At 41.6% G+C, this 12,321-nt stretch overlaps 1 protein-coding gene across 1 annotated transcript; it reads right to left on the bottom strand.

Annotated features, from left to right (window-relative positions):
* Positions 1-711: 711 nt before the first annotated feature.
* Positions 712-2,064, bottom strand: LOC141817007 (expansin-A10-like). The gene is made up of 3 exons (XM_074704719.1): positions 1,860-2,064; positions 1,466-1,778; positions 712-1,372 (listed from the first exon to the last, which is right to left on the bottom strand). Exons 1-3 carry the CDS (start codon positions 1,984-1,986, stop codon positions 1,066-1,068), a joined length of 747 nt encoding a protein of 248 aa, XP_074560820.1. The 5' UTR covers positions 1,987-2,064; the 3' UTR covers positions 712-1,065.
* Between the last annotated feature and the right edge of the window lie 10,257 nt (positions 2,065-12,321).

The raw sequence follows: 12,321 nt of genomic DNA on the forward strand, positions 1-12,321 counted from the left end.
TGATCTCTGCAACATAAGCATGATATACAAGGGAGAAGTCAATATTCATTTGGGCATGATGTTCAGAATTGTTGACTCTTCTTCTTCCTCCACTCTTCCCTATTGAGAAGGAATTCCAATTGTTGTCTCATCCCTATAGAAGGTCATTCCGCTGCACTTACAGGAGTTTCTTTACGACAAGAGGCAATGATTATAATATTGGATTTAGGTCAATATTTTGGTTTACGCTATTGCATTCGGTTTCTATCCAATGTAGCTTTATAGATAACAATAATTAAATCTTCTGGATGCATCATTCGGTTTTATTCGATGTATCTATATCGCTTTACAGAATGTCATAATCCATGATACTTGATAAAATCTACACGTTTATACTTTTGATACTCGTCGTTCACATATGGGTTGACCCACTAATGATCAGACTATATGATAAATTTGCTTGTTTGTCTATTAAATAAAAACGTTCAAACTGTCAGAAAAGAACAGAGATCATTTTATCACTTCGCATGTTGAGCTCGAGTTCATCGCAGCCCATCTACTGGCTGCTTGGTTGACTTGCCAAGAGTCGAAATGATTCTACCAGTTATTCTGTTTGACTCAACCTAGAGACATCTGACACCTGCAAAAGTTGAACTGATCGATCTAGATCAATATAGCAGATGCAGTAAATAAAATCGAAAACTATGCAATATAGCATGAACAATATAGCAGTGCCATAAAACAAATCACATAGAGTCAAATGACAATGGCTAATACAGGCACTCTTTCTTCAGAGTGTCCTCACATGGAGTCAAATTACAGAAACAATGAATGAAAAGTAAACCATAGATATAGCCATGGCGTGGACAGTTTCACCACCATAGCCATTTGCTCTCATGGAGAAGTAGTTCCCTTTACTTGTTTCTCTCATAGAGCAGCGACTAATCTAGACTGTGACACAAGGTCTAGTCCAGTTCAATGCAATAACTATAAAAGGGACAAAGTAAAATAAGCCTTTGTCGATATAATTTTGATCCATCACTCCTATATGTACTATATAACACTATGCTATTTGATCTTTAAACTTCAGTGGAATTGTCCACCACTGAAGGTTTGGCCAAAGGACCAGGACGGAGGAGCTACATCGTAGGAGAGCACAGATCTTCCATCACTTGTGGTGACCTTGAAGGAGAGGGCTTGGCCATTGAGGAAGGTGTTGCTCTGCCAGTTCTGGCCCCAGTTCCTCGCCATGGGCTGCCACCCGGTCCTCGACCCCTTGACCAAGACCGCATGCACGTCCCCAGCTCCCCCCACGTTGGTGATCAGAACCAGGTTGAAGTAGGAGTGGCCATTGATAGTGAACCTGATGCCGCCCCCCTTCCTGCAGGGTACTCTGCAAATATATAGAAGACGATACCAAAGTCGGAAGTGAGTTTATCAAGAAATTCCAAAAGACGACTAGCAAATTGAGAACCTCATCCCTCACCTTCGGTATGTGACGGGTACAATCCCGGCTCTGTACTGAGCAATGCGGAGGAAGACGGGCTGAGAGAGATCGAAGTGGCGGAGAGGGGGGTTGCACCACCCACCTGCATCGTTGGGCAGGGCGCTGCTCGGGGGGCAGAAGTTGGTGGCAGTGACGACGATGGATCCCCTCAGGCAGTTCCTGGGATCGTTGACGCACGCCAACTCGTAGCAAGCCCCGCAGCTGAGGCCGTTGTTGAACAAAGCACTGCTGAGAGCTGCGGTGTTTGTGCCGTAGCCTTGGCTGTACAAGTTGCCATACCCACAAGCTCCTCCTGCAACGCAAAGTCTGAATTATGATTAATTTTCTTTCTGATTTTTAAGGATTAATTGTTTGTAGAATGAAATCATCATACCCATTGTGCCTGAAGCATCACTTCCTCCATAGAATGTGGCATGAGCTGCCATCCATCCCCCTCCATAACCATGCGCTGCTGAGAGCAGTGAGACAAAGAAGAGGATGACAAATCCAAGAGAACTCATTCTTGGAATGCTGTGCTTGGAGGAGGAGCTAGTGGGTTAGTTGTGTTGGATAGGAAAGGGAGGGAGTGGAGAGATACAAATAGGTGATTCAAGTGGTGGGGTGATGCCCTTGATGCAATTTTTCGAAGATAGGGACCATCAGCAAACCAGGGGCCAATTGAGGTTTCCAAAATTATTAGGAGATCGATAAAACCTTTCCAGCTCTTAATTACTAAAATTAGAAAAAGCTGCTTTATTTTGCACTTAATGCTATGTTTGGATGGGGTGAGAAAAATCAACTGCAGTTTCTCGATTTACCTTCTCACAAATGGTCGTGGGGCCGATCGTGTTAGGCCGCTAAGGTGGCGGATTCCACCTTTTGCATAAGATGAGGTGAGAAAAGGTTCATTAATGAAAAAGAAAGGAAGAAAAAAAATATCTATATTCTCTTTATTTGAGAGGAAGGAAAGATTCATTAATGTAACATATGTTATCTTATTTGGGAGGAAAAGAAAGGGAATGAAGTTAAAATATATAAAATTATAAAAATACTCATACTTCTTAAAATAAATCTATATATGAAAAAAATATGTATAGCTCATTAAATCTATGGATGTAAGATTTTTCTTGTCAAAACTATCTTGTGAGACCAAATAAAATTAATATTTATGATTTAAATAAATAAAAAAATTTAAAGAAATAATGAGTAGACATACAATAAGCATGTGAAATACAAAATCTGTACACTTTGGTATAAAAAAAATAAATCAATATTTTTACATATATTTTTATAAAAATTTACTGATGTAAAAATCTAAAATTAACACTATAGAATAGGTAGAACATGCCAGTACTCTAGTACATAGATAACACAACAAATAAATCATCATAAAACACAAACATCTACTATCCTATTTTTATGAAAATTATAAAAATATATGACAATAAAAGAATTGATACAATTAGGATATGAGACCATCATTCTCATGTATTTTATATATCTGTGTGTACAACACAGTTTCAAAAAAAAACTACTCTAAATAAGAATATGCAATATTCATTTCAATATGATAAGAACAAAGTATATCTAATCATCAAATAACAAGTCCTACATTAAATAATAATAGTTTAACAAACATCCAAAATCATCCAAGTACATAGCATCCAAATGCATATTACATAATATCCAAATATATATCATTCAATAAGTAACAAACTAATCATGTGGTAGATTCTCTCCATCCATCATTTAGAATAATAAATTTTTACGATATTCAAAAGGACATCCAAGTAAAGCTCTCAACATATTCGAGCGTTGAACAAGATACAAATAGTATGTAGAAATTCTATGTTGCTCAACACCTAATTGAGTTAACAAACTCCACACTTCATTCTTAGGAATAGGAAGTTCATTTGACTTAACCATTTCATATGTTGAACTCATAATGGCTTGAGCTACATGGTCAATTGCATTGCTTGTACCGTCATCATCAACTTTACCTTTCTTTGCACTCTTGTTCTTTGATGATGCTCCAACAAAAGAGTTAGCTTGAGATTTAGTTGGTTCAAAACTAGGATTTGAAATTTGAACATCCTCATTAACTGCATTTGAATTGTTCAAATGGATTTCTTGTTGAGATATCATAAATTCAACTTAATCAATGGTTTCGAAATGATTTTCATCAATATTATTCTCCACTTCCATGCTAGCTCTTCTCTTTCACATTTCTGACGCAGTGTTGGCATGTTGCCCCGTAGCCCTATCTTTCCCATATAATTGAATTAACTTTTTATAATTTTGAATATGCTTGCTCTTCTATTTGACAACTATTGATTTGATCTACAAATTATAATATAATTGTATCAAACATTCATTCATAGATAGTATCACAAAAGAAAATCAAATATATATTTCAAATGCATACACACCTCAATTAGTTGTTGTCAAACTTCAGGTTCAGCATTGAAGAATTCTGTGATGGGATCCCATGCAAAACCACTTATACCATTCTTGAATATATCATAACATGAAAATTAGTCTCTTTTAATATGTTTCATGTGATTTTGAACCCTATCCTTGTCAATAAGTTTGTCAAAAAAATTTTCTTTCAATTCATTCACAATATTTTCAAATGCATGTGTAGTAAAGGTTCCACCAACCTTGTTGCCTATATTATGTTGGTTCAAATATGCATCAATAAGAGCATCATTCATTACTTTATTCCAAACACACTGACTATTTGCCTTGTTTGCACTTGCATTTTCACTTTGTCAGACTTTCTTTTTTGACATCCTTAAAAATAAAAATATAGTAACAATCAAACATAGAATCACATAAATAGTCATATGACATAACATTCAAGTAACATAATAAATTAAAATGTCAACATTCACAATCATCCAATTACAAGAAAATTTGTCCAAAACCACAAGATAAACAAATAAACATAAATATCACATATAATAATCTAACTACATAGCCGCAGCTATGGAATCCCTAATCAATTCTCCCCTTCTTGCATCTTCATTGTCATCTCTATTACTATGATTTTCTTCTTGATGATCACTATTATTATTAAGTTCAGCATCAACCTTGGCAAGCAATCCCTCATCTGGATCAACATTAATCATGTAATTGTGCAAAATACAACAATAGAGAATATTTTTTTTTGAGTTTTAACTCCATAATTTGGCTTCGTTAAACTTCTTATAATAGAAAATCTCTTCTTAAGAACTCCAAAAGCTCTTTCAATTGCATTGTGCAAGGAAGAATGTCGAAGATTAAATAACTCCCGAGCATTTCGTGGTGGATTGCGGCTATACTCTTTCAAATGATAACATTCTCCTCGATATAGTGTAATAAGATCGCTTTTCAATATGAATCCAGCATCAACAAGATAGTATTTTTCTAAAAAAATATGTTATTAAATTGTAAAAGCAAGGAAAGCCTAATCACAATATATGTCATTTAATTTACCTTTTAGAATTTTAAGACACTCTTGTCTGGTTAATGCATTTTTTATTATTCTTGAGTCGGATGTTGTCCCTTTTCAACCGGCTAAGACATAAGTGAATTTCAGATCAAATGTGCATGCTGTTAAAATATTTTGTGTTGAAAAATCCTTTCTACCACGAAACTTTGGAGCATCAAAGGGAAAAACTTTAACACGAATATGTGTTCCATTTATTGCTCCAACACAATCTTGATATACCATGTTTAAATTATTAATAATTATGAACATATAGACATAAATCTATACTAGTCAAAAGATAAGAATAATATTTTTACCTTAAAAAATGGGTAGAATCGATTGCTAGTGAAGATTTCTGAATGAACTTATAACCCATCTGGTTGTTTGAGAAATATATCCTCCAACTCCATTATAACTCTTAAAATATTATGGAAATGACGACTCACTGTTTCTTCCGATCAATAGAAAAAGGAGACAAGTTCACAATTTGTAACATTGTGACCTAGCAAATAAAGTGATTTTGCTATTTGTTCTTCTACAGTAATCCTTGTGGAAGGTCGTAACCCACCTTCTTTGACAAAAAGATTATACAATCCCACAAATGCAGAAGGATCCATTCTAATTATACTATGACATTGATTATTAGTTAGCACTTTTATCATTAATTTATTTCGTACATGTTTCCCTTTTAATAGTACAAGATGAGGAATTTGATTATTTTGTTTGTGCCTATTTTGCGCATATCAAGCTACAACCAAACCAACAACTTGTGCCGATGCGAGTTAATGTATACGATTGAACTTAATGAAATCATTACGTTTATCATTTTGATCGCCCATTTATAATCAAATAAATGAAAAAAATAAATTAATATCACACAAGATGTTCACACTGTTAAATAGAAAGTAAAAAAAAATCTCATCCTCCTTAAATTAAGATCCCACAATATGTTTACAATAGCTAGTAAGCCTAGAGTGCAACAACTATGTTTATTTGAAAAAATTCAAATGCACAATAAGAAATTCTATCCTTAAAAATTGAATATAAATAAATATAATTTTATTAGATACTTGTCTTTGCCCCATGCAAAAAGGAGCTCAAATGAAGATGGTGAAAGATTTTCCGAATACATAAGTGTGGTAGCACCTACCGATGAATCTTCATCTGAAATAGTAATGGAAGTCTATCATATGCCATGATGATGCATAATGGAATAACTAATATATCAAAACTACAAGAAGGTCTAATAGGGGATTATATCAAATGGGACGTGACATCGAAAACAAATAAAGGGAAAATATTGAAAAATGCAAGGATAATTCATGAAGGAATAGACATCCTTCTGCATCCAAATAAGCATTTCTTTTATATTCAAGATCTGGGCTTTGTCTTGATACTTAACTGTAATTTGTATTATCACAATAGAAAGTGTCATTCATCAAAAAAAAATCATAATCAAGACTATTGTTCGACAATGATTGTTTAAAATGTTATCAAAATCAACAAACGTCAAGTTAAATGCAATATGACCAGCATATATGAGTCTTTGAATCTATTCGTATTATCTACGAGTTATATGAAGAGCAATCGAAAGGAAGGGCGAAGATAAAATCATATATTCGTATTATTAGCGCTTTCCAATAGTGAATGGCAAAGACAACGACTACAGTATACGCTCTTGTTCATTCAGATATGAGACTGTTGCTGAGGGCAAAAGAAGGAGGAGGAGGAGATTATGATTACCTATCTCTATCCTCTTGAGTTTTATTTTCAGAGAGATTTGCGACAAAGGTCGACGTCGATGTTGTGGAGTGCGAGCAATTAGACCCTATGACGGCTCACGTTATGTGATGCTGAGCAATGGTGCAAAAACAAAATACCTAATAGATGAATTATTTTAATAATTAATATTTTAACATAAGGATAAAATTAAAATAAAATTTTTTAAAGTTTTCCTTTTCTTTCCTTACATCTCAAATTAGAGTGTAAGAAATTATGTCGATTCATGAGCATGTAAAGGTGAAGTTTACCCTTCTATCCCTTTCCCCTCCTTAACTCACTCCATCTCAAACAAAAGTCAAGATTCTCTTTCCCATTCTTTACCCTTCCCTCCCTTTCCTTCACCTCCTCCCAAACGAAACGTAAATGTGAAGTGGTGGGTGTTGGATTTTGTTTCTCGTTTCTCAATTTAATGGGCTTACATGTTAGTTATACATAGATTTATCATACGGATTTAGTTTAATAAAGTGCTCTAATTAATAATTTAATTATGGGCTAATTTAATAGATGTGAATATTATGTGTATAAAATTTATTAATCTATTTTTTTATTATTGATGGATTGATAACTAAAATGAATTTTAAGACTATAGAGTTGTTGTGCTTAAGACATCAATTCACTTTTCATCTCATTTAAGAGAAATTTGGTCGTTGTTCTTCCTTTTTAGATTATCCGGCAACATCAAGGCAATAATAATTGATGCGGGTGTCATAGATAATGTGGCTCCCTTTAAGATAAAGGTCAAGAGTCAAGTGAATGTCAGGTTTCAGGCTGACTTGGCAAGATAAGTCAACATGAACCCGAGAGAAATGATCTCACTAGGGTGAGATAGTTGTCGCCTCCGGCTTGGGTTGTATTTCGGTCTCAGCATAGGCTTAATCCTGGACCTCACTTGGGCCTCCAAAGTAATGTTATCCGACCCCAAAGCCTCATCTCGGTAGTGTCGATCTCGGTCATCTCAGTCTCGGCCGTCTCGATCTCGGCCATCTTGGTCTCGACCGTCCCAATCTCGACCGTCTCGAGGTCGGTCGTCTCGGTTTCGACCATCTCATCTCAGCTATCCCAGTCTCGGCTGTGTCAGTCTTAATCATCCCAATATTGGCTGTCTCGGTCTTGGTCGTCTCAGTCTCGAGTCACGGTCTCATCTCAGCCATCCCGGTCTTGGTCGTCTTAGTCTTAGCCATCCCAGTCTTAGCTCGTCTTTGTCTCAGCCATCACATCTCATTCGCCACCTTCTGCCTTACATAGAAACTACCAAAATTCCCCCAAACGTGAGGTGCCTGCAAAGGGGTTAGGGTGGTTACGAGATTGTCAGATTTAGTCCCTTTGATACCCTCATACCTGTGTAGCCAAAAGGTAAGAATAATCAGTGACTGTCGCGACGTAGGGCGATTACGAGATTGGCAGACTTGGTTTCCCAAATGCCTCATGTCGGGACCTTAGGTCGACAATTATTAGAGCTGATCTCTTCGAGCCCCGACTAGTGATCCTCTTGGGTCGACAGGAATAAGTGTTCTCCGTGAGTGTATAAACCCTTTGTAAGTTATGAAGAAGGGGCTCTTGCTCTCTCTCTCACTAGCCGACTCTCTCTCTCTCGGCAATATGAGCAACTACATATACTCGTCTTCTTCTTCTTTTGCATTGCCATTTTTTTTCTTCCACGAAATACTAACTTGAGTTTCGGAGTGGCCTGCTAGGACTCCCCGACACCATTCTCATCTCTTTCTGAAGTGTATTTCAGATTCTCATCATCTTCTCCTTCGAGCTCTGCCAGGAAGTCGCATACGTCGGATCGTTTGTTGATTCATGGCTTCACCATCTGCAGTATCTAGATGGAATAAATTCACCATCTGACTGAGAAAAAATTGACTTAAGACGTCGTAATGGTTAACACTAGAAGAATTACTGACAATCACAATTCCGTTGGAGAAAGGGGCCAACAGAACTGGTTCGGGCACTAGGATGCCCCCATTCTATCTTGTCTACGGCAAACCGTAAATGGATCCTACTGCCTGGCTAGCTGCCAACGAAAGGAGCTCAAAAAGCCTTGGAATGCTATCTATCTGAGGCTTATTGCATTCAGTCCTAATTTTACTATTTTACATCCCTCTTTTGTTTGTTTCGTCACTCATTTTGTGAATGCTCTTTTACAAGGAAGCAAGATCTACACAACCCTCTAAGCCCTTCGTTAACGGCTCTGCCTTACGACAGGCTTAGATTCCTAGCTTTGTGCTAGTAACTTAGCCTTCTGACAAACCCGACTTTCTCAACCCATGCTTGGATTCCTAGTCCCGTGCTAGCGACTTGGCCTCCCGATAGGCCCTGAACTTTTAGCCCTCCTAGCTCCTCGCTAGCGACTCTGCCTTACGATAGGCTTGGATTCCTAGCCCCATGCTAGCGACTTGGCCTCCCGATAGGCCCGACACTATCAGCCATCTTAGCCCCTCGCTAACGGCTCTGCCTTACGATAGACTTGGATTCCTAGCCCCGTGCCTGCAACTTGGTCTCCTGATAGACCCAACACTCTCAGCCCTTCTAGCCCCTCACTAGAGACTCTGCATTACGATAAACTTGGATTCCTAATCCCGTGCTATCGACTTGGCCTCTTGAAGCTCCTTGCTAGCGACTCCGCCTTACGACAGGCTTGGAGTCCTAGCCCCCTAGCGACTTGGCCTCCCTACAGGCCTGACACTATCAGCCATCTTAGCCCCTCGCTAACGGCTTTGCCTTACGACAGACTTGGATTACTAGTCCCGTGTCAAACTTTGCCTCCTAATAGACCCAACACTCTCATAGCCCCTCGCTAGCGACTCCACATTACGATAAACTTGGATTCTTAATTCCGTGCTATTGACTTGGCCTCCCGACAAGCCCGACACTCTCAGCCCTCCTAACCCCTCGCTAACGGCCTTGCCTTATGACAGACTTGGATTTCTAGCGTTGTACTATTGACTTGACCTCCCAACAAGCCTGACACTCTTAGCCCTCCTAGCCCTTCGCTAGAGGCTTTACCTTATGATAGACTTGGATTCCAAGTTCGGTGCTAGAGACTTGGCCTCCTGACATACCCGACACTCTCAGCCCTTCTAGCCCCTGGCTAGCAGCTCTGCCTTACGACAGACATGGATTCCTAGCCCCGTGTTAGCAACCCAGCCTCTCGACAGGCCTGACTCTCTCAATAACCCTTTCAGCCCCACTCGCGATAGCTCGGTGTTCTCTAGCCGATTCACCTCAACAGCCCTCTTAGCCCCATTCGTCGATGGCCCAACGTTCGGTAAAGTTCTGACAAATCCAACTGATTCAGTTGCTCAACATCCATGGCCCTCTTAACCCCACTCACTAATGGCCCGTATAGGAGAAGCCAACTCTCTTGACCCCACTCACTGATGGCTCGACGTTCTGATTTCTAGTCTCAAGCTGACATATCAGACTAATTTAGTAGCTCAGCATCTCAATAGCTTCGCAGCTTAGTAACTCAGTAGCTCGACAACTCAACAGCTCGATATCTTAGTATCATTGTAGCTCAGTAGCCTAGCAGATCGGCAGCTTGGCAGTTTCGCATCTCAGCAGCTCAGCATCTCAGAATTTTAGTAACTCAACTTCCTAGCCTCTTGGCGTCTCAGCCAGACTGGGCCTCGGCCACTTGGCCACTCTACCTCTTGGTCACTCAGCCACTCGGCCACTCGGCCTCTTGGCCACTCGGCCTATCAGTCACTCGGCCTTTCGGCCTATCGATCACTTGGCCCTTCGATCTATCGATCACTCAACCTCTGAGCCACTCCGCCGCTCCACCAAGATTCTTGGCCTCTCAGCTTTCGGCCCCTTGGCCACTCGACCGCTCAGCCTCTCGGCTTCTCACCTCTCGACCACTTAACCACTCAACCTCTCGGCTTCGCAGCCTCTCGGCCACTCAGCCTCTCGGCTTTCACGCCTCTCGGTCACTCAGCTTCTCGACTTACAGTCCTCTCGGCCACTCAGCCACTTTGCTTCTCAACCTCTCAGCCTCTCGACTACCCAGCCTCTTATCCAATCAACTACTCTGTCACTCGACCTCTCGGCTTCTCGGCCCCTCGGCCATTCAACCACTTAGTCACTAAGTCTCTTAGCATCTTGACCTCTCGACTTCCAGGCTACTCGGCCTCTAGGCCACATGACCTCCAGGCCACACGACCTTTCGGCCATTCAGGCATTCGGTCACTTGGCCTTTCAGCCACTTGGTCACTCATCCACTCAGCCTCTAGACCACTCGGCCACTCATCCCCTTGGCCTCTCGATTTCCTCTCGGCTTCCCGATCTCTCGGCTTCTAGGCCTCTGACCACTTTGCCTCTCGACCTTTTATAACTTGGCCACTCGGCCTCTCCACCATTCGGCCTTTCAGCCTCTCAGCCACTCGGCCTCTCAGCCTCTCATCCTCTTGGGCATATGGCCTCTCAGCCTCTCGGCCACTCAGCCACTCAACCAAGACTCTCGGCTACTCAATCACTTGACCTCTCAGCTTCCCGACCACTCAGCTACTCTGCCTCTTGGCATCTCGACTTCCAGGTCTCTCAGCCACTCAACCACTCGGCTTCTCGGCCACTTAGCCACTCGGCCTCTCGGACTCTCAGTTTCCTGGCCCCTCAACCACTCAGCCTCTTGGCCTCTCAGCTTCCCGTCCTCTCAGCCACTCAGCACTCTGCCTCTCGCCCTCTCGGCTTTCTGACCTCTAGGCCACTCAGCCTTTCGACCTCTCGACTTTTCGACCTCCCAGCCACTCAGCCACTTAGTCTCTCCACCTCTCGATTTTCTGGCCTCTCGGTCACTCAGCCACTCAGCCTCTCGGCTTCCTAGCCTCTTAGTCACTTAGCTACTCAGCCTCTCGGCCACTCAGCCTCTCATCCTCTCGGTTTCTCGGCCACTCAGCCTCTCGGCCTCTCTGCCTCTCAGCTTCTTGACTTCTCGGCCACTCGGCCACTCGGCCTCTCGACTTCCTTACTTCTCAACCAAGGCTCTCGGCCTCTTGACCTCTCAGCTATTCAGCCACTCAGCCAAGCCTGTCGGCTTCCCGACCACTCAGCTCTCGGTCATTCAGTCATTTGGCCTCTCAGCCACTCAGTCACTCCGCCACTCAGTCTCTTGACTTCCCGACCTCTCGGCCACTCAGCCTCTCAACCTCTCGGCTTCCCGACCTCTCGGCCATTCAACCTCTCAGCCACTCAATTTCCTAGCCTCTCAACCACTCAACTTCTCAACCTCTCGGTCTCTCGTCTACCTAGCCTCTCGGCTTCCTGACTTCTCGGCTTCCCGGCCTCTCGACTTCCCAGCCTCTCGACTTCCCAGCCTCTCGGCTTTCTAACCTTTGGCCACTCGGCCACTCTCCCTCTTGGTCTCTCAGCTTCTTGGCTTCCCGGCCTCTTGACCACTCAACCACTCGCCCACTCGCCCACTCTGCCTCTAGGATTCATGACCTCTTGGCTTCTCGGCCTCTCGGTCACTCAATCACTCAACCTCTTGACTTCTTGGCCTCTCGATCACTCAATCACTCAGCCTCTCAGTTTCCCGACCACTTAGCCTCTCGGCTTCTCGACCTCTCGGCCACTCGACCTCTTAGCCTCTCAGATTCCC

The sequence above is a fragment of the Curcuma longa genome, chromosome 2 (genome assembly GCF_044706935.1).
Source record: "Curcuma longa cultivar G26 ecotype Majalengka, Jawa Barat chromosome 2, ITB_CL_G26_1.1, whole genome shotgun sequence".
NCBI lineage: Eukaryota > Viridiplantae > Streptophyta > Magnoliopsida > Zingiberales > Zingiberaceae > Curcuma > Curcuma longa.